This window comes from Chiloscyllium plagiosum, unplaced genomic scaffold (genome assembly GCF_037043375.1).
Source record: "Chiloscyllium plagiosum isolate Xiang-an unplaced genomic scaffold, Cpla_swu_hap1 HiC_scaffold_42, whole genome shotgun sequence".
NCBI lineage: Eukaryota > Metazoa > Chordata > Chondrichthyes > Orectolobiformes > Hemiscylliidae > Chiloscyllium > Chiloscyllium plagiosum.
The window spans coordinates 23,670,027-23,688,336 of record NW_028270180.1 but is presented as its reverse complement, the minus strand read 5'-3'; the positions used below and the strand labels follow the sequence as shown (position 1 = coordinate 23,688,336).

The following is an 18,310-nucleotide window of genomic DNA, read 5'->3' as shown; positions in this document are numbered from 1 at the left end:
GGCCTCCGTATTCACCGAAAGATTTTATGAACTGAGAACATAAAAACTAGCAGCAATACGTCTCACACTTGTCACATTACACTTTGTCTGCCCTTTGAACTTGCTCTGTCCATCAATAGGATTATAGCTCATCTCAGTCTCAATCTCAACTCCACTTTCCTGTCCACTCTCCATAACTCTTTAGCCCATTACTAATTAAAAATCTGTCTATCTCCTCCCTAAATTTACTTAATGTCCCAGCATCCACCATACTCTGTGGTAGTGAATTCCATGGGTTCATTACTCTGAGAGAAATAATTCCTCCTTAACTATTTTTAATCTGCTTTCCCTTATCCTTAAAATAATAACTTCTTGTTCTAGATTGTCCACAAGAGGAAAACTTCTATCAAAGTCTGCTTCATCAATCTCCTTTTGATTTCCTCTTATTCTTCCGAATTCTAATAATGGCCTAAATTGCTCAATTTCTCCTAAGGTAAACCTCAACTCTAGAATCTAGTGAATTCCTCTGAACTGCCTCCAATACAACTACATACCTCCAAAGGGGAATGAAACTGTATATAATACCCCAGGTGTGGTCTCAATACTACCTTGTACAATTGCAGTAACACTTCTCTATTCCTTTAGCAATAAATGCCAAAATTCTATTTTCCTTCCTTATTACCTACTACACCTGCATATTAGTTTTCTGCAACTCAAGCACAAGGACACCCAGATCTTTCTGCACCTATACCTTCTAAAATTTCTCTCCGTTTAAATAAGCTGCTTTACCGTTTGTCTGACCAATACGGATAGTCTCACACTTGTCACATTACACTTTGTCTGCCAAATTTTTGTCCACTCAACTAACCTACCCATATCCATTTGTAAATTTCTTATTTCTTTATTGCAATTGACTTTCCTATCTATTGGAGTGTCACCTGTAAATTTAGCTATAATATCTTCTATCCTTGCAGTCAGGGCCCAAGGACCAAACCCTGTGATGCCTCACTAGTTACAGCTTGCAAAATAGAAAATAAACCATTTATCCCAACTCTCTGATTTCTGTTGGTTAGCCAATTCTCTCGCCAAGATAATAAATTACCCTTAACCCCACATGGTCTTGCCTTAAGGGTGTTACATTATCATTTTTCCAAACTACAGGAACTTTACCACATCTAGGGAATTTTGGAATATTATAATCAATGTATCCACTCTCTCTGCTGCCACTTAATTTAAGACATCTTGGATGCAGGGCAACAGGCCTCGGGGACTTGCCCACCTTCATCCCAATAGTTTAATCAGTACTTTTTCCCTAATGATGATGATTGTTCTAAGTTCCTCTGTTTCTGCATTATCAGTTACTATTATGATGGTACTACTGTGGTCCACCATGAAAACCGGGGAAAAATATTGATTTCATGCACTCATCATTTCAGTGTTCCCCATTCTCATCTTAACGTTGGCAGCAACAAGTAAAAGTCACAGTCATACAGAAGGTTACAGCCCAAATAAACAGGAGAAGGCCACACAACCCCTTATAAGATTGTGACTAATCTTCAACCTCAACCTCCCTGTTCATTCCCCAAATCATTTGATTTAAAATTCCGATAATTTTACCCGTGAATGTATTGATTAACTGAGCAGCCACAGCCATGATGATTTACAGCCAGGATATTAAAAAAAAAATCGAGAAAATAGGTGCCTTTTGAGTCTGCCCCACCATTCAATATGATTGTGGTTGATCATGTATTTTCAGTAACCCACTCCCACTTTCTCTCCATAGCCATTGATCTCTTTAGTTGCAAGGGCCACATCTGGCTTCCTCTTGAATATATCTAACAAACTGGCCCCAACAGCTTCCTGTGGGAGAGAATTCTACAGGCTCACAACTCCAAGTGAAGAAATTCTTCACTCTGCCCTGAATGGCTTACCTGTTAGTGTTAGACTGGGATTCATGGTTCTGGATTTTCCCAACATCAGGAACATTCTTCTTGCATCCAGCCTGTCCAGTCCCATCGGGATTTTATATGTTTAAATGAGATCCCCTCCCATTAGTTTTCTAAATTCCAGCAAGTACAAGCCCAGTCGATCCAGTCTTTCTTCATTTGTCAGTCCCACCATCCCCAGAATCAGTCTGGTGAACCTATGCTGGACTCCCTCAACAACAGGAATGTCCTTCCTCAGACTAGGAGACCAAAACTGCATACAACACTCAAGGTGCGGCCTCACCAAGGCCGTGCATAACTACGGCAAAAGATCTCTACTCTTATGATCAATTCCTCTCTCTACGAAGGCCCGCATACCATTAGCTTTCCTCACTGCCTGCTGCACCTGCATGCCAACCTTCAGTGACTGTTCCACCACGACACCCAGGTGTCAGTGCACCTCACCTTTTCCTAAACTGTTGCTATTCAAATAATAACCTGCCTTCCTGTTTGCCACCAAAGTGGATAACATCACATTGATCCACACAATACTGCATTTGCCAAGTATATGCCCACTCAGCCAGCCTGTCTAAGTCACCCTGCAGCCTCTTAGCATCCTCCTCACAGCACATATGGTCACCAGCTTATTGTTATCCACAAATTGGGAGATATTGCATTTAATGTCTTTGTTCAAATCATTAATGTATATTGTGAACAGTTGGGTCCTCCACTTGTCACTGTCTGCTGCTCTGAAAAGGACCCATTTGCTCCAACTCTCAGCTTCCTATCTGCCAACTAGTTCTCTATCCACATTAATACATTACCTCTGATACCATGAATTTTAATTTGCCTTACTAACTTCTTGTGTGGGACCTTGTGTCAAAAGCCTTTTGAAAGTCCAAATACACAACATCCACTGCTGTATGCTTATCCTCTCTACTGGTCACATCAAAAAAATTCCATGAACTGGAATCAGAAATAATGGTGACACTTCCAAGAACAGTCATCTTCCAAGAATCCTTAGATTCAGGAATGTTCCAGAGGATTGGGAAACTGGCAATATAAGACATCTTTATTCAAAAAGGGAGATTAAAAAAAAGGTAGCTATTTGCCAGTCAGTTTAATATCCGTCACTGGAAAAACGTTAGAGACTATTTTAAAGAGTGTAGCTACATGGCGTTTAAATAAATCAAGCAGAGTCAGCATGACTTCATGAATGGGAAATCATGTCTGACAAACTTATGGCAATCTTTTTTTTGAGGTAGCAAGCAGGAGAACCAGTGGACGTAATATATTTGGATTTCCAAAAGGCACTTGACAAGATATCAAAATAAGGCCAATTAATAAGACATGAGCCCATAATATCAGTGGTAATATATTACCATGAGGAGAGAATTGGCTAACTTTTAGATAGTTGGGATAAAAAGGGGATTCTCAGGATGGCAACACACAACTAATGAAGTACCAGCAGGATCAATGCTGGGCCACAATTATTTACAATTCATAATGACTTGGATTAGGAAAGTGAACATAATCATTACCAAGTTGACAGATAGTGAAAATAGATGGGAAGTCAATTGGCAAGGACAACACAAAGAATCTTGAGGGATATAAACAGATTAAGTGAGTTGGTAAAAACTTTGCAGATGGAAATCTCATGTGGCAAAATGTGAAGTGTTGCAGTTTGGTTGGAAGAACAAAAGAGCTGACTATTATTTAAATGGAGAAATAGTGCAGAAAACTGCAACAGAACAATCTGGGGTCTGCATAAGAAATTCACAAAAAACGTAGTGTGTAAGTTCAGCAGTTAATAGCAAAGGCAAATGGAATGTTGGCCTCTATTTCAAGGAAATGGGAGTATAAAAATACAGTAGTCTTGCTAAAACTATACAAAGCACGAGTCAGATCACACCTGGAATACTATGAATAGTTTAGGTCCTTTTATCTGGAGGAAGATATACTTGCAGAGGTGATGGTGCAGAGTAGTTGCACTAGGTTGATCCTGGGTGTGAAGGGGCTGTCCTTTAAGGAGAGGTTTAGTAAATTAGGAACACACAATTCTAGAGAAATTCAACAGGTTTGTATTCTGTGGAGAGAGAAAAACGTTAACATTTCAAGTTCAGTTCTGAAGAAGCGTCATTACAGTCAGGAAACACTGCTTCTGGCTTTCTCTCCGTAGGTGCTACCAGATCTGTTGAGCTTCTCCAGAATTCTCTGTTTGCAGTTTTGATTCCCCTACCAGAGGATGGATGTTGTGGAGGGCGTGCAACAAAGGTTTACCATTATGGGATGGCAGGACTGATGGATGAAGGAAGACTGAATCCACTAGGTAGGGGTCTGTGTCTGTGCGTGATAGAAATCTATAAACTTCTAACAGGAATACACAATGAAACATCTTCAACTGGGAAGTCCAGTACCAGGGCTCACTGTTTAAGGATACAGGGTAAGCCATTTATGACTGACATAAAGAGAAATATCCTCACCCAGGCTGTGGAATTCTGTGCCACTGAAAGCAGTTGAGTCCAAAACATTGAATATTTTCAAGGAACTAAACATAGATTGTACGGCTAAACTACTCAAAGGGTATGAGGAGAAAGCAGAAACAGGGTACAGAGTTGGATAATCAAACAGGATCCTAGTGAATGGCAAGGCAGACTCAAAGGGCCAAATGGCGTACCTCTACTCCTAGGTTTTATGCTCCTACACTTTATGATCGTAGAATCTCTACAGCATGAAAGCAGGCTTTTCAGCCTGAATCCATACTGACCATCCAAAGAGAATCCTATCCAGACCTCCACCCTATCCCTATAACTTTTCATTTCCTATGGCCAATCCAGCTGACCTGCACATCTTTGGACTGTAGGAGGAAACTGAAGCACCAGAGGAAACCCACAAACATGGGGAGAATGTGTAAACTCCGTACTGTCACCTGAGGTGGAACCGTACCCGGGTTCTCGGTGCTGTGAGGCAGCACCACTAACCACTGAGCCACCATGCTAGGAGAAACACAATACTGAATGGACACAAATAAATGATATTAGAGACCAACTGTAATCTTCATGTGATGAGCAGTCAGAGGTGGAAAATAATTGAACAAAGCTATACAGATATAAATCAGTACCTAATTTAAATTCATACCATAAGTCAATATTCTTGTGTAATAGTTTGCTTTTATTGAGAGAAATAGTTAAACTAATGGCAAATGAGGCAGAAATTTAGCTGCTTGAAGCTTAGGTTTAAGAGCTTGAGGATTTTTGAGACATGCCCATGGCAATAAAAATAGTACTGATGTTTAACAAATTTACATGGGTGCATTCTATTTTAAGTGCAAATAGGTTAAAGCAAAAAAGTGACATCAAGAAATAATGTTCACAGATCAGATATCCTTGCATATTACATACAGCTAAATATTTTAGCTGAAAATGTGTTGCTGGAAAAGCGCAGCAGGTCAGGCAGCATCCAGGGAACAGGAGAATCGACGTTTCGGGCATAAGCCCTTCCTGAAGAAGCCCTCCCCAATTTCAGCAAGGCATTTGATAGGGTTCCCCATGGTAGGCTCATTCATAAAGTCAGAAAGTATGGGATACAGGGAGATTTGGCTATCTGAATCCAGAATTGGCTGGCTGACAGAAGGCAGAGAGTGGCTGCAGATGGAAAGTATTCTGCCTGGAGGTCAGTGTTGAGTGGGGTCCCGCAGGGCTCTGTACTTGGGCCCCTGCTCCTTGTAGTTTTTATAAATGACTTGGATGAGGAGGTTGAGGGGTGGGTTAGTAAATTTGCAGATGACACAAAGGTTGGAGGTGTCGTCGATAGTATAGAGGGCTACTGCAGCACGACATAGACAGAATGCAGAGCTGGGCTGAGAAATGGCAGATGGAGTTCAACCTGGATAAATGCGAAGTGATGCATTTTGGAAGGTCAAACTTGAATGCTGAATATTGGATTAAAGACAGGATTCTTGGCAATGTGGAGGAACAGAAGGATCTGGGTGTGCAAAAACATAGATCCCTCAAAGTTGCCATCCAAGTGGATAGGGTTGTTAAGAAAGCATATGGCGTTTTGGCTTTCATCAACAGGGGGATAGAGTTTAAGAGCTGTGAGGTTTTGCTGCAGCTCTACTAGTCCCTGGTGAGGCCACACTTGGAATACTGTGTCCAGTTCTGGTCGCCGTGCTATAGGAAAGATACAGAGGCTTTGGAGAGTGTGCAAAGAAGGTTTACCAGGATGCTGCCTGGACTAAAGGACTTGTCTTACAAAGAGAGGTTGAATAGGCTCGGACTTTTCTCTCTGGAGAGGAGGAGGAAGAGAGGAGACCTGATAGAGGTGTACAAAATAATGAGATGAATAGATAGAGTCACTAGCCAGAGACTTTTCCCCAGGGCAGGATTGACTGGTACGAGAAGTCATAGTTTGAAGATATTAGGAGGAAGGTATAAAGGTCAGAGGTAGGGTTTTTACACAGAGTTGTGAATGCATGGAATGCGTTGCCAGTGGTGGTGGTGGAAGCAGAGTCATTGCGGACATTAAAACGACTGCTGGACATGCATATGGATAGCAGTGAGTTGAGGGGTGCGTAGGTTGTTACTATATTTTACATTAGGATTAAATCTCAGCACAACATCGTGGGCCAAAGGGCCTGTTCTGTGCTGTACTTTTCTATGTTCTCTATGTTCTATCACAGTTCAACCAGTTCATCACAGAACTACAAATAACCTCATGATGTGACACAATAAAACTATCAGAAAATGCAGTCCACTTCCAATAATTGAAAGACGTACAAGAATTCTAATTAAACAAATGCATTGTTATGCACTTTTTTTTTGAAGTAATACTGTATTTATAAATAGCTGCAGAAACAGTGGGCACAAGAAAAGAACTACAGGTCAGGATGATTCATTCATTTAGAGCAAAACAGGTAAGACAGCTCAAAGACATTGAAATAAAGAACTGCAGATGCTGGAAATCTGAAGCAAAAGCAGAAATTGTTTTGAGAAACTCAGCAGGTCTGGCAGCACCTGTGGAGAGAAAGTGGAGTTAATGTTTCAGATCCAGAACTGAAGAAGGTTCATGAGACCAGAAATGTTGACTTGGCTTTTTCTCCACAGATGCTGCCACACCTGCTGAGTTTCTCCAGGAATTTCTCATTTAGATTCAAAGACAATGAACATTTGATCTGTTGAGGTGGTAAATTCTGGGTGGATTGACCAAAGTTAGGGAGAAAATTGCCTTCCAACTCATTTTATAACACACTTCAGCTCAATCTTGATGCCAAATGAATGACTGTCACATTTCCCTGTCCATGTCACCCATGCTACACCGGCTCTCAGTCATGTTTTGGTTTTAGAATTCTCGTTCTGGTTTCCAAGTTCCTCCATGGCCTTCCTCCCAATTCTAATCTCATCCAATCACATCCACATCCCTCTGACATACAGCAAGTTGTCGCAGAATGCTGTAGTTGCATTTTTGAAAAGCACAACCCCATATAATTTAAAGTTTCCTATTAAACCAAACTGAAGAATTGCAGGCAGATTCTATAGAACCTTTCACGGCAGAGCAAACAAAAGTGCAGTACCATTTCCTGTAAGCAGAGGTACTTTGTTTCACTGCTAAATTACTGCATTCGTAAAGAAATAAACTTTAAAAATGGAAGAGGAATTTACTCTTTCGACTTGCATCCTGCTAACGGACTCTCTTGTTCCCACCAACCCACTTGCTGAACTTCCATCTTTCCTGCTTGCCACTTCCATCTCCCAAACTCTCTTGATAAGAAGGCAAAGAGGGGCAAAAGACAGGAAAAGCAGTTTCAATTTGCAGAAGATGCGATGCAAGCTGCAGACGCTATGAGCAAGAGGGATAGTGGCTTTAGTGAGTAGGAGAGGTCACAAGCTGGAAGGTTAGTGAGGGAGGGGCCATCAGAAAGTGGGAGAGGCCAATGGGTTGGCAAGAGGGTAGGTCAGGGAACAGAAGAGGCTCCAAACCAGCAGGTCAGCAGATGAAGGAAATGAGGAAATTGAAGAGGCGCAGCACTATGTCAGACACAGCACCACATTAGATTCCTGATGCCAAATGGAAGTGAATTATATTGAAGCAAACCAACTTAACACAGGATCTGGTGTGCTGTACCTCTCTGACTAAGTTATGGATCGCCAACTAACAGCAAAACAAAACAGCACCATGTGTAGTACTGTGTCGTTCTTTATTTTGTAATGCACCCATGACACACCCTGGGATATTTCATTCTATTGAAGGCACTATGTAAGTTGTACAATTTATCATCTCCCCAGGTACAAAGGACTGACAGCCATAAGATTTTCTTGGTAGTCTTTGCTTTTCAAATTCAAACTGGATAATTCTGCAAATATTCAATATAGTTGCAGTTAATTTGCATCACCATCTTCCATTAATCTTCACAAAGTATTGAATAAAACAGCAAAAGGTCACTGAATCACTGATTTTTTTTTGTGATAAAAGGAGTTAGAAATCTGAACAATCCCTACCTTCAGGTGGGTTAGGAAAATGTGAATTTTTTTGCTATGCTCTGAAACATTTTCAGAGACAATGGGTTTAAGTAGAACTGGCAAACCCCTGCTTGTCTCATCCAAAGTAAGGCCACATGCAGTCTGTGAGGCAGCAATCATTTCACAGCATAACCACAGCCAATCTTTGCACTCAGCACACGTCTCCTGCCATACATACGCAACACACCAACACCAGTGCCTCAGTTTTTTTCTAATTAGAATCATAGAAATTGATCTGTATCAGCTACAAAGAAACGCACGTCTAGTTTATTCAGATCTCGAAGTAATGAATGTTCCCAAATCAAAGGCAAGGCAGCTTTTTAAAACACACTTCCACATTCAGCTTGAGGAGCCCCTGCACCACCAAATGGTTTGAAGCAGTTGCCAAGGCAACCAAGTAACCACTCAGCAGTCAATAATTAGGCTGATTCTGAGAAATGTGGCTCTCATCACATCCAACCCTGCTCTCAGCCAATCACACAATCCTGACAATTCTAAATACTGGATGGGGAAACCTTGTACAAGATCAATCTATCCTCATCAAGATTTCTGTGTCGCCATTGTTTTACCAGACCATATGTGTGAGAGAGAGAGAGACACACACAGAGAGAGAGAGAGAGAGAGAGACACACAGAGAGAGACACACAGAGAGACACACAGAGAGACACACAGAGAGACACACAGAGAGACACACAGAGAGACACACAGAGAGACACACAGAGAGACACACAGAGAGACACACAGAGAGACACACAGAGAGACACACAGAGAGACACACAGAGAGACACACAGAGAGACACACAGAGAGACACACAGAGAGACACACAGAGAGACACACAGAGAGAGACACACAGAGAGAGACACACAGAGAGACACACAGAGAGACACACAGAGAGACACACAGAGAGACACACAGAGAGACACACAGAGAGACACACAGAGAGACACACAGAGAGACACACAGAGAGACACACAGAGAGACACACAGAGAGACACACAGAGAGACACACAGAGAGACACACAGAGAGACACACAGAGAGACACACAGAGAGAGACACAGAGAGAGACACAGAGAGAGACACAGAGAGAGACACAGAGAGAGACACAGAGAGAGACACAGAGAGAGACACAGAGAGAGACACAGACAAATGACTGGTGGTGATTTAACCTGAGGGCCACCATACCTTCTCAACCTCTCCCCTGACCCAAGCTGAGTCCTTCATGGTAATCTCAGCTAGTGATCAGAACTGAACCCACGCTATTGGCATCACAGTGCTTCGCAGACCAACCGTCCAGGCAACTGAGCTAAACCATCAAGGTTAGTCACTGTAACATGCACAAAATGCGATAAGTTTATATGACCAAGGTTGGGTGAACTAGTCTGGAGGAAAAAACAAGTCACATAATAACCTAAAGTGCTTGGCATTAACACAAACCAACTGCGAATATGATTCAGCCTCAAGCTAGTGAAAGTCATTGCAGATGAACAGCCTTGTCCATGGTTGCACATAGTAATGTAAACATAAAGTCGCCATAATCCTACCAGACCATGGGGCTGCTCTCCCATTAGAGAAGTGGTTTAATGAGAGGGTCACCAAGCCTCAGGTGAGACAAGAGGTTGAGAAGGACTGTCCTTCATGGTAACTTTAGCCAGTGTGGAAATTGAACCCATGCTGTTGGTGTTATTTTGCATCACAGATAATCCATTCCACGAAGTGAGCTAACCCTACCTGTGGACCAAGAGGCCCAGGTTCAAGTCCCAGTTGCCCCAGATGAATGTCATCACATGTCCAAACAGATGGATTAAAATAACTAGAACTCTATCCTTCTAATTGAACTGGATGACCAAGTAAAAGAATACCTACAGATCATATCCAGTCAGAGAAATCTTGTTTTACTCCATGGGGAAAAAATTGTCTTCCTTCCAAACACAAAAATCTCAATACCTATAAAGTTAAGCTCAAATTTGAACAACTGAGTGAATGTCTCCTGTAAGCATGCAAGGAATGCCATTCCTCACTCCAAATTACTTTTCGACTTTGAACACTGCTGTTTATGTCACGACACCAGCTGTATAGTACTGGATGACTGTCTCCTGACTGCTATGGTATGCAACTATATTACAGACATGACAACATGCAAGATCACTTCCCATCCTCAGCACTGACACTACACGCAATTTCAGCAGCGGCAAGTGGGAAAACAAATATATAGATTTAGTATAAGAGGCCAATCTGCACTCAGTGGGTTAACAGGTCAGTCTGAGGACATCTGAAGGTTAAGAACAAAAGGAATTATGTCACAATGGTGAAGGATCAGACAAGCAGAGTTTTAGAAGCACTTTAAATAGTTTAGTTCTTACTGGGCAGAAAGCTGAAAGATAAATGGAAGATACTGGGACTTCTGCTTATGGAAATACACTGCATTTTTGATTTGTAGCTGCCAAATTTGAAACATTTTTAATAAATCACATGGGCTTCAGTGACAGGCACTTGGGCTCCTATCGACAGAGGTCTCCCAGCAACATCTGTAATCCCAGCTACCACCATCTTACTGAGTCCAAAAACAGTGAAACCTTACTCGCAGCCACTTCTCTAAAGGATCCTGAAAGGAAGAGTTGGCTCACCGTGGATGAGTCAAGTTTGAGGTTGAGCTGCAGATCACAACTGACTCACCCTAGTCACAAGGTCATGGATTCAGAGACTCGACCACGATTTAGGCTGACACACACTTGTATAGTGCTGATGGAATGCTACACTGTAGGCAGCCCCATCTATTGGATGGAAATTATTAAACTTAGGCCCTAATTGCCAACTTGGATCGGCAAAATATTCCAGAATCCTCGCTTGAAGAACAGGGAAGTTCTCCCCTGCAACAGACCAATATTTATCCTTCAACCACCATCTACACAGACAGACGACCTTATAATTATCTCAATTATCACAATGCTGTTTGCAGGACCTTGCAGCCCACAAATTATCTGATACAATTTCCCACATCACAACTGTGACTACTTTGTTGGTTGTGAAATACTTGTAAAAAGCATTTCTCTGAATCTGGGGTTCCTGCAGCGCACAGATTGACAGGGTGGAAGGAATTCAGTGCTGAATGTGTAGCAAACAGACACTTGCACCCCAAATCAGGAATGGTGCTATAAATTTGAGTTCTAAGTTTTTGTATTTCCTGTGAAACAGGCAATACTAGAGGGCGCTCGGCATTTTCAGAAACAATTCCGAAACTAATAAGTCTCCACAATCATCTGGCAAGAGGAAGACTCGCTTCATTTTCAAGTTGTACACAGTGCAGTGTTGTCAAAGACTGGAACCTCGCCCTCAGCTTGAGCAATGCCAGCACATGAACTATTTCCATCCATCAGATCTGAATAAGGCCAAAACCTTAGGAATGAAACAAGATGACATGTTTACTTTGATAGATTGGCAGCACCTGAAACCAATCCATTAATGGAGCATGGCACTACACCCATAGATTCTTGATCTTGGCCCCATTACCACGAATGACAGAGGGAGGTGCTCAGAGGAAGAGATAAGAATAGGTGCATCCACACAACCAATATCCCCCAGGCGACTCGTAGTGGCTAATTCCAATTAGAGGTTGGCTGTGGTGCAAATCATATGCCCCCTTAATCCACAAGCTGGGGAGTGAGGGAAGGGCCAGTAGGCAGAAGATGATGTGTACTGCTCGAGTCCACATAGTTCACAAGACATGTTAAAAATTGATGCATTTTCCCCCCAAAAGCCCCCAACCAGAGATGGCTTTTATTTAGAAACAGTTGACCAAAGGACTTGTCTCCACCTAAATGAAGGTCCTTCAGCCTATTGTATGTGTTAGAGGTACATCCTGCCTAAGAAAGAGGCCCCAGCTGCCAATGATGGAACATATCTTGCTCAATCCTCCCGCCTTATACACAGAAAACAAAATAATTTAGCCCAATCAATCCATCAGTGTTTTCATTCAACATGAGCAAATAGGTGATTGCCATTTGGCCTGTTCTGTCTGTGCTGGCCCTTTGACAGCGCTCACATATGCTTCCACTTCTGTTTCACTATAGCCATGTATCATACTGATCTGCCCAATCCTATCACTGAAACTGGACGATAAAATATCCTCAACTTCAACTGTTTCTAAATTAACAGGACCAAATGAACTTATTTATTGAGCTTAATAAATTTTTCATCCAAAACCTAGCTGCCTGCAACCCAATCTTGCACCAGGTCCCATTCAGGCCTCTGCTCCAAGTAACAGTAGCTCACAATCCAGCAACAATTGGATCATAAAGTTCTCATCCTTGTGAACCAAGTCTCACAAAGCCTCACCCCTCCCATCTCTAATCTCTTCCATGCTAACAATCCTCACAGAATGCTACATTCCTCCAATTCTAGACTTTTGGTGCGTTGATGATTTCCTTTGACCCTTTCACTGGTGACTGACACTCTGAAAATCCCTCCACAAATTAATCTGCCTCCGACTCTCCTCCTCTAAAAATTCTCCTTGAAACTACTTCAGTCAATTGTCCTAAAATCCCATTACACAGGCGCCAACTTTTGTTACTCAGCGAAGCGCATTTTACCACCTTAAAGCCAAAGTTATTACACACAAAATGATTACTGCCCTTGGAGTTCAAAAAAGACAGTGGATGCACAGACTCAAAACAACAAATATCAACAAGTGGTTATGCAGTCCCAGCTTGGGGACACAGTCAGAGACAGTCAGGATACTGGAAATTGTTGCATAACAGACAGAGGCTGTTCGTTAACACTCTACATGGACAGAGACGTTGACATCAATACTTTTAAAAAATTACCAAAGCTTTAAGTGTCAGGGGTCCCCAGCACGTTTCCTCTCGCTCATCAATCAGGCTTGACACCACACCACTTCAAAGTTTCCGAATATCTGTGTGGCACTTGCATGGCTGATCTTCACCAGACTCTACCTTGCCAGACAGTAACAGACTCAGAATATGACACTCTTCCTTTCTAATTATCTGCCCTACCAGTAAAGTTGCAGACAGAATATCAAGTGTCAAATAGTAATACAGAAACTTGAGAAAATGAAACTCAGCTAGAAATGAAAAGGACTACGGGATATCCATTATGAAGGATTTTTAATCATGCAAAATGGAAAAGCAATTATGGGTACTGAGTTAATGTTAGGGGACTATTCAACAAGGCGAAGCAAAGAACTAATTGTTTTTGAACAGATTATGAAACTCCTACAGCCATTGCGAAAGGAGAAAAATCTACAATAGTTTACGAAAGGATACTGAACCGACATTTGGAAACAGGAAAATCTTCAAAGTCAAGATGAAATGGCAGCACTACAAGTGTTAGGATGCAGCCCCTTCAAAAGGTGACTGATCAAACAGACACCTCTCCTCTGCTGTAATATTCTATTATTCCATGATAGTTCTTCATAAATTAGTAATGTGAAAATTTACTGCATTGCCTAATATCTCAGTTCAGATTAAATTCTCATCATGTAATCAATCTTTGAGGATTCAGAACTAATGTATATTTATTTTAGACCTATTTATAGCTAAGCAGGTAAAATTGCAACTATTTGCGGCATCCAGGAGCAACCTATTCAACTCACGCAATGGTCAGATTAAGCTTTTTTAAAAACCTCATCAATTTTTGGGAAAAATTCATAACATCACCATATTACATGGGTGTTGTCTCAAACTCTCACTTTAAAATGTCCCACACCTCTGACATGAGATTACTTAATAGCTTTTGTTTCATCGTATTTTCAGTTCAAAAGTTGATTACATCCCATTATTTCTTGCAAATTCCAGCCCCGAACCAAGCAAATGCCACTGACATGCTTAGGAAGGTTCACAATATTTCAGTGGGACCAAGTTACAAGGGAAGAAGGGTACTGATTCTACAAGAGGTAAATGGCACAGCACTGCCAGAAGCAGTCATGAAGTCAGGTAATGAATGCAACAGACTAAGATTAAACGAAGTCAAAATTGAACTTCAAAACAAGTCATGGAAATATGTAAAATCGAAACCTCGAAACAATCACTGAATATCCAGTTTGAGCTTATAGTCAGAAAAAATGCAGCAATAAATATTTGAGATCATACCCCCACATTATACAGATAACGGAGGGCAAATTCCCATAACAAAATAAAGAAAATCTTATATCAGATTACAGAAACAACGCAAAGTTGCACACTGCAGGTTCTTTCTGATTATTAACTTTGTTAGATGAATCAATCACTGGGCTAAAAGGACAGAGCACACTGCCCAGCCCTACAAAACTCTCATTAGCACAATGGGAGGGTCCAATAGAGATGTCTGTTAGAGAGAAGGCAAAAATATCCAGTACATAGGGGTGAGAGACAATCTAGAAAAGGCACAAATCTTCTTAGTGGATAATGTACTTGAGGTATGGGGCTGGATAATGTTCATGTGTGAACAGGGTGGGGAGGTTGGAAGAGACAGTCAAGGTGCAAAGGAGAGGCAGTCAAGGAGGATGTTAAGAGGTAAAGGTGGGTGTGCACTTACATACCACTTACATACCACTTCATGCAACTAAACTATCCCAGGTTGAATTTCAGACTTACAGCCGCATAACACTTCCCAACCTCTCACTGAGAAGGTTCACCTGCCGCAGGCCACAGGGGAGGGACCCCCTCACCGGACAGGAGAAGGAATCCCTCCCAGACCACAGGATAGGGAGCCCTCACCACTCCCCAGACATGAAAGGGAACCCCTCCTCAGACCACAGGATCGGGTCCCTCACCCCAACCCGAGACAGCCCTGACCCCACACGCCCTCCCAGCCCCCAGGAGAGGGAACCCTCCCCCTCTCCCCGACAGGAGAAGGAACCCCGACCCTGATCCCATCCCTGAGAGGGGACCCTCCCTCCCCACCCCCAGGAGAGAGACCCCTCACGGCCTCCCCGGACAGGGGAGTGAACCCTCCCCAAGCCACAGGATAGGAGCCCAGACCCCACCCCTGAGAGGGGACCCTCACACCCCTCTGTACCCAGCCCGGGGAAGGGGTGGGGTTGTACCCAGCCCTCACTTGCCAATTTGCCGATGACCCGGCCGAGCCCCGTTCCTTTGCCGGGTGGAGTTGCTGTTTTTTCCCCCTAGTCCTACCCGCGAGGCCAGGTTCGGGGCCTGAAGCCCGCCGCTGGGTTACTTACACTTCGAGAATGCGATCCCCTTTGCGGACCCCGGCCCGCTCGGCCGCTCCGCCAGGTAACACGGCGCTGACGTGCTGGAGCGGCGCGTACAGCTCCCCGTTGATGCTCCTCAGCTGGCCGCCTTCGCTCACCTGGCCCCGCACGTTGAAGCCGTAACCCGTCTCCGACTTGATGATCTTGACGAGCCGCGGACCCCGGCTCAGATTAGTGGGCGTCGGCCCCTCCAGGTCGGAGCCAGAGCCGGAGCCCGGCTGCCTGCCGCTGACCTCGTCCGCCATCTTCCAGCACGGACATCACACGCTGCTGCACCCACCCCGCTCATCAACACGGAGGCGGAACCCGAGAGCCGGGGCGTCCCCTCCGACCGGACCCCTTCTGGGGACGCGCAAACTTCACACTCCGCCTTCCCCAACTACACGAGGTAGCCATCTTTTATCAAGGCATCTAGGCTGATTGAGAGGTGATGGACTCAAAGAAGTTTCACCAGTCACACAGAAATAAATTGTAAGCTAAGAAAACAGTAAATGTGCTAGTATTTACAGAGGTATTTTAATTAGTCTGACAAGTTTTCGTACCAAATCCTTACTTTTTGTTATTTATTCACAGGATCTGGGCATCACCAGCGAGGATATTCCACTTCTGGAATACACTTTCTGCAGAATGGAGGCAGGTTCAAAAGGAGATTTAGATGGTTCTCTGAAAATGAACAGCGTTACAGGGTTATGGAGTAAGGGAAGCAGAGTGAAACTAATTGAAATGCTTATTCGGAGAGCAGTAGAGGCATGAAGGGCTGAATGGACGACATTGTAACAATTCTGTTATTTGTTGCCGATCCCTAATTGGTCCTTGAGAAACTGGTTATTGAACCACTGCGGTCTCTGTGGTGTATGTACACCAAAACGCTCTATGGGAGGGACTTTCAGGATCAACAAAGGAACTTTCCATTAGATAGAGTGCAGCTTTTAAAGGAAATTTCATATGGATTTCCCATGTTCTCGTTTAGATCGTAGAGGCTGTACGTTTGGCAGGCTACACTACGATCTTGTGCATGGAAGCACTGCTCAATTTTAGTTATTCATTTTTTTGGTGGGATGTGGGCATTTATTGCCCATCCCTAGTTTTCCTTCAGAAGGTGGTGGTGAGCTGCCTTCTGAACCACTGCTGTAGTTAGCCCACAAAGCCATTAGGGAGGGAATTCCAGGATTTTGATCCAGCAACAATGAAGAAACAGTGATATATTTCCAAGTCAGGATGGCAAGTGACTTTGAGGGGAACTTGAAGGTGGTGGTGTTCTCATATATCTGCTGTGCTTGTCTTTCTAGATGGAAGCGATCGGGGGGGGGGGGGGGGGGGGGTTGGAAGGTGCTGTTTATTGGTGATGGTCATAGCCTGGCATTTGTGTGACATGAATATTACTTGTCACCCCAAGCCTGGATATTGTCCAGATCTTATTGCATTTGGAAACAGACTGCAAAGTATCTGAGGAGTTGCAAATGGTGCTGAACATTGTGTAATCATTGGTGAATGTCGGCGATATTTGTTTCTATCTGTTTTATTTAATATTTAAATTTCCTGTGCTTAACCTGAACATGCTATGTATGAATTTGGAAGTGTCGAAGACCCCATCTGCTCTTTGAACTGTTTCTTTGTGTGAAAATACTCTTCTAATTCCTTTTGGTCTGTCTCTTTTCTGAAGACAGTGACTCAAACAGGGTATAATTCACTTCGTATTAGCAATCTTTCACGTTTTTGCCCTTATTCATTTTAGAACAAGGTGAAATATTAGTGAAAGTGTTGAAGTTTTTGAAGCAGAAAACAGAGAATGCTCTCCATCAGAGTCAAAAATATACAATTAAGGATTTGGGAAAAAAGGGCTCATCCTACGAGGTTGACCATCGTTCCAATGCTTGCTACTTTGCTCTCTAGAAGAGATCTCTGTAGCTTCTCAGCTCTTACCAAATGGCCAAAATACAGAGGTTTCTTTTGTGGGTGTCACTTTTTAAGAATTCTTTTTACTCTTGCAATTTCCAGTACCTCTGCAATATTTTACGGTCATGCCAGTGAAGAGCTGATATTCAGAAAAACCAAAGAACTGTAGATGCTGAAAATCAGAAACAAAAGCAAAATGTTGGAAAGATTCAGCAGATCTGGCAGTGTCTGTGGAGAGAAGGCAGAGGCAACGTTTCAGGTCCAGGGACCCTCCTTCAGAATGGTTCTGAAGAAGGGTCGTTGGAGTCAAAATGTTAACTCTGTTTTCTCTCCACAAGAGTTAATATCCTCCAAGGCATTTGAAGAACTGTTCTGATCTCCAAGTGAAACCATTGAATCTTTTATATCTTCTTGAAAGGACAGCTGGGGCATTTTCAATCATTAAGTTCTCATCTTGACCTCTGGAGTTCTTTCTAATGGAATACAGAATACTGTTTTGACTTGGTATTGACTTGGTTGCAGTCACTCAGCCCTCATCATCTACTCAAGATATTTGTTTTGTCTGGGTATGCTCCTTAGCCTTCAACTCTCCTAAGGAACTTAGGAACATGAATAGGCCATTCAGCCCATCAAGACTGCTCCTCTATTCAATTAGATCATGACTGATCAACTTATCTCATTGCCATCCTGTACTAGTCCCATGTCCCAAGATGCCATTAGTCTCCAGAAATCTATTGATTTCTATTTTGAACCTGCTTAATGATTGAGATAAAAACTGAAAGA

General features: G+C 42.8%; 1 protein-coding gene across 2 annotated transcripts in view; it reads right to left on the bottom strand.

Moving 5' to 3' along the window:
- The window catches only part of snx27b (sorting nexin 27b), a 127,934-nt gene extending 111,957 nt beyond the window's left edge, over positions 1 to 15,977 (bottom strand). The window contains exon 1 of one of the 2 annotated variants that reach the window (XM_043680540.2): positions 15,599 to 15,977. In XM_043680540.2, coding sequence (XP_043536475.1) covers positions 15,599 to 15,876 — 278 coding nt within the window. In that variant the 5' untranslated portion in view covers positions 15,877 to 15,977. The remainder of the gene's footprint in view (positions 1 to 15,598) is intronic. The other variant, XM_043680539.2, reaches the window with a different exon arrangement.
- Between the last annotated feature and the right edge of the window lie 2,333 nt (positions 15,978 to 18,310).